General features: G+C 37.4%; 1 protein-coding gene across 1 annotated transcript; it reads right to left on the bottom strand.

The window, feature by feature from the left end:
* Positions 1 to 1,746: 1,746 nt before the first annotated feature.
* Positions 1,747 to 3,590, bottom strand: LOC144368179 (apoptosis inhibitor 5-like). Its single transcript, XM_078026834.1, is given in 3 exon segments — positions 1,747 to 1,934; positions 1,936 to 3,356; positions 3,438 to 3,590. Coding segments are annotated over 3 exon segments (1,653 nt in total). The 3' UTR covers positions 1,747 to 1,855.
* Positions 3,591 to 5,026: the final 1,436 nt, after the last annotated feature.

Raw genomic sequence — 5,026 nt, 5'->3', positions numbered from 1 at the left:
GGAACATAGTCAACTCAGTATCAAAACTCGAAGTCAAGTCACTTCTGCTCAGCTTTGAGTTTACAAATATGCTTTAAAAAAGAGAAGGAAAAAGTACATTTAATGTTCAAATTTATATAGCTGTATTTCCAATAGAGTTTGTCCTTGAAATGGCTTTAGGCCACTGGCTGATCTGTCTCTGAGGTCCAGACTAGCTGGTTAATTTTCAAATGGTAATTCCATGTTCCTATGTCTGTTCAGATTCCAAGGGAGCTTAGGTTCAGCTCAGTCTTTGGAATGTTTAGATTATTGCTACCATTCCACAGTTAAGCTGACCAACTTCTTAATGCTCACTTGTATCATTCTAGCCTTTTAAAAAATACTTTCCTCATAAACATGTACAGTAATTCTAACATAGGGGTTTTGCTTTCTTCCCAGTGTAGAATAATGGTAACAAAGACACCTGCATTGGAATCACAAACTATTCCTCAAAAAATACATTAAACTACTAGAAATGTCACTGTGGCATTTGATTTGAATAGCAAACTTGGGAAGGGAAGATTAACTGTGGAACAAAAATATATGAAACATTCAAATGCAGAGCAAAGGGTCTATGCTATTAAAAATGCCCATGACATTAGACACTCCACAAACCTCCCATCTATTGTTTAACCTAAAGATTCTCTATTACCTAACTTATACAATAATTTGGTTAATAACCTGAGAAGTTAAAATCTTGAAAGTGGCAAAAGCAAACCAAGAGAGCATCCCTTACTTATTGGTTCTATGTTATCAATTCATTTTTTCCTTGGTAGCCCTGGTTATTAAATCTCCAAATCCTAAATTATACTATGTCATCCTGTGAAAATCTATATGTACATCACATTTGGCTGTATTTCACGAACAGGGATCTCCACATTTTATCTTTGAATATACAGCCTTTATTTTTAGTTTTAAATAACAATAATCATGTAAGTGCAACTGACTCAAAATTCCTCTCTACTGGAAGTAAAACACTAGATAACAAGTGAATAGTGGATTTAGCCTCAAAAGGATAATCACCGTGTCAAAGACTCAAAGACTACCCGTTCCTGGAATTTAAAATATTGATTTTTGTGTACTCAAGTTTCACGGCATGCATATATATATATATATATATACACACATACACATACATATGTTTATGTACGTGTGTATGTATATCATACATACACATTTCTATTCGAATAGTAAGATCCCATATTCAAAAGTATATCCCAATATATGGAGAAGAGCACAGTGTAAGCAGTGCAAAGCAACTTACTTCCTCCTAAAAATGCATTATCATTTCTACATTTTAAGAAAGCTGGTAAGTATTTTGTGTTTGTGACAGTAGTAGGTGGAAATGCTGCACCATTGCCTAGCAGCTTTATTAAAAAAACAATGAAAAAATGTTAACATTGACCATTACTTTTCTCCATATATTGGGCAAAAAACTAAGAGGGGAGAGGAAAATCAGTAACCTTTCAAAACTGATGATATTTACCATATATCAGAACAAAATTGAATTTCATTACATTTTAGACTCAAAAGTTCTCAATAACAAGTTATCAAGATGTTTAAAAGCAAAAAGATTCACAATATGAAGTCCGAATAATGATGATATTGGAAAAACAAGTCAAGATTGTGGACAAAGCATCCAAAAATATTATTGAGGTTTTACCTTGGACATAACCATGGTCTATTACAAAAGTAGATCATACATACAAAGGTATAAAGAACATTAAGTTTTTAGCTGAAGGCAGCAGTCCTTAAAGGGACATCCCCGGCAATCCAATGAGTAGTAGAATTTAAGTATATTAAGCTCATGACAATGCTGAAGAATGTGATATCTTACTCAGTAGAGTCTTCCTCGACTACGATTTCCTCGGGTTCCCCAACCTCGGCCACCTCTACTTCCCCTGAAAGCTCCTCTCATAATTAAAGTTGCCCAAATTGCTGCTATATTTCCCACTGGGGGGGTTATAAATCTGCCTGGCATCCCTTTTTGGTCTTGCTGGAGATTTCTTGGGTGGTGAACCTGAAGTTGTATCTTCGTTAGCTCTCTTTTGCCCTATCTCAACCTTCTGTACAGGTTTCCAAGATAATGTTACTGTGCTCTTATATGAAGGAGGAATGTGGAAGAGATCCTTGATTAAAACATTGATATTGTTCGTTATTTTCAACGCAACAACTTTAATCTTATTCTCTTCTGTTTTTAAGGCCTCGCCTGTTTTACCCTGAAGAGCCAAGCAAAGTTGTCTAATATAAACCTGTAAGCCCCGTGCAAAGTATTGCAGCCTGATTTTGAAATCTTTGAGCTTTTCTGCATTCAGTTTGGCTGTTAAGAAATCTGGAAGTTTTCGGCCCAACTGATGAAAACTGTACAACAAACATTCCACATAACTGAACTGCAGCTTGGGTTCTTCATTACCAGCATTCTCCCCATTTTCTGCTTCTTCTGGAGGAAGAGGCATATATTCCAATAACTTATCAAATAGTTTTCTTAAATTTGTTTCTAGCTTCTCCATGTCACCACAAAATGAACTCATTTCTGCCAACAACTTTAATACCTCTAATTGTATATCGAGACCCTCCACAGGGGTAGTCAAGGTACTGAGGTTAGGGAGAACTTGCTCACAGAAATAAGTCACAAATCTTGTGGAATGAACATTTTTAGAGAAGAGGGGTACTGCTTGCCGCGTGCACTGTAAGAGCCTGTCCACACAGTCAGGATCTGAGGGGTTGAAGGTCTGTTCTAGGTCGGCCTGTTCAGCCACAAGCTCTACTAGTTGCTGTCTTCCACTCACTGTCTGTAAGCTTTTTAACCCAGATAGTATTTTCATGAACAGAACAAATTCTTCACCAGTCACATCTTCCAAGACCTTTTTGGATTCAGTTAGGATAAGCTCCTCTACTTCCTTTGTTAGGACTTCATCTGGTAAAGTCTTGAGTTTTGTAGATAGGAATTTAATAGCTCGTTCTCTAACAATGTCCTCTCCTTGAAGTATTTGGCTAAATAAGCCACCTAAAGTTCCTTTTGCATCCATCTTAAATATACTTAACAGGGCATTGTTTACTAAGTTAAATTCTGCAGAGTCATCTGTCTGCAAAAGTTGGGTCAGTATATCTGCCACTCGGGGAAGATTTTCTCCAGTGGCAAATTGAGGCAGCTCTTTAATTGCTTGGTGTCAAATTGATACATCTTCATCTTTACAGAGGTCTAACTGTGCATTGATAGCAGAATCAGCCAATTCTGGAAAATGCTTAAAGAATTTAGGAATAAACTGAGCTGCTAATCGTTTTTCCTTTGTACTGCCTTTCACGCCATCCAATATCACTTGATAGGCATCTTTATGCTGTAGTCACAGAGTGGAGGTGGCCTTGGGGGCATCTATTGCAAGGGGGTTAAGAACTCTTCCTTGGTACCAGAGATGGACGTCATAAAAGAGAAATTCTGGATTCATTTGCTCCTGGAGACTTCTTCCTGAGAATGAGAAAGGGCTCCAGAGGAGAGTCAATGGTGCCGAATCTGAGTGCTGATCGGGAGACGTTGCTGTAGTTTGGCTCGGGAAAGCCCTCCGAAGGTCCATGTGGTAGAGGCCAAGGCACCATTGGGAAGTGGTGGAACCTTCCAGAAGTGAGGCTAGTGGGAGGAGTTCGCTGGGGGAATGTCCTTAAAAGAAATGGTTGGGCCCAGGCCCTTCCTTTTAACCTTGAGCTTCCCAGTCTTGAAGTCCGCAGTTTTGTTTTATCATATGTAAGGGTCCGGTGAAGCGTTGGAGGAAGAGACCACAAGAGACTGGCTTCACGCAATAAGCAGGAGGGAGTTTATTGAGGATCCAATTCAGCGCGCTGAGGCCCCAGGCAGGCTCGCTCAAGAAGCTAGAGCAGCCCAGAGCCTTAATTTACATTTCAATCAACACTGTCAAGGGTTCTCTTTTCTCTAAGTCTGTGCAAGCATTTGCTATATTATCTACTTGATAACAGTCATTATTACTGTGATGAGGTGATATCTTATTATAGTTTAAGTTTGTAGAATTTCTTTTCATTATGGAAACTTGTTTTGATCTATATATATATATATATATATATATTTTTTTTTTTTTCTTTTTAAAGAGATTCTTTCACTATTTCATGTCAGGTAGATATATTGTCCAGGAATTTCCTTACTTATTTTCTTTGAGTCTAAAGAAAACATTTTTCTTGCACTTTCCAATAAAACTGAACTTTTTTCTCCTTTCAACACTTATTTTTTTTTGTTTCACTCCCTTCTCTCATAATTTCTAATAAGTCCAAATTAACTATTTTCCTTTTTACTGTATAAATAAGTTGCCCACTACATCCACCACTCCCACCACTTCTTTCGAAGTTTTATATATGTTACGCTTTTGAAATGTCCCAATATGATCTTCTTTTCTTCTACTTCTCCTTCTTTTTATTCCTTTTTAGCATGATGGTAATTTTTATTAAAAAGCTGATATGCTCTATCAGGTAATAGCATCTGCGGTGAATAGATCCTAAATGTGAGATTATTTTTAAGTAAGCTATAATTTGAGCTGTTTTTATTGTTTACTATGCCCACAGTTGCCAGGGGCTTCAAATTCCTTAGGTGTTCTTATTTCTCTTTCTTCTGGTGTCTGGTTTTCCTAACAATTATGTATTTCAAAGTAGTAACATTTCCCTTCCTTTGCCAGAGATGTGGCATGACTTTTGCCTTGGATTTTAGTAGTGACAACCTTGTGAGGTTCTTAGAGATAAAATCCATGCACTGAGATCCTTTACTCTGACTGTGGGTGCAAGGGATTTTTACTCTGACTCTAGTCCAAACAGAACCTCTACCAATCACTCAATATTATCATGTAAGTCTTCTTGCCAGTTTATAGTTCCAGCAGCTTTGATCCAGGTAAACTGATCTAAGCTCTGATTCTCCACATTGTATGGTATCTTCAGATTTCATGGTGCTGGTTTGTTCTGTGACCTCTTCTCTTTGATGGGCTTGAGAAGAATCCTCATTTTTCAGTTCGTT

The sequence above is a fragment of the Ictidomys tridecemlineatus genome, chromosome 11, assembly GCF_052094955.1.
Source record: "Ictidomys tridecemlineatus isolate mIctTri1 chromosome 11, mIctTri1.hap1, whole genome shotgun sequence".
Classification (NCBI taxonomy): domain Eukaryota; kingdom Metazoa; phylum Chordata; class Mammalia; order Rodentia; family Sciuridae; genus Ictidomys; species Ictidomys tridecemlineatus.
The sequence above is the reverse complement of the archived record's forward strand: the minus strand, read 5'-3'. Positions and strand labels throughout refer to the sequence as shown.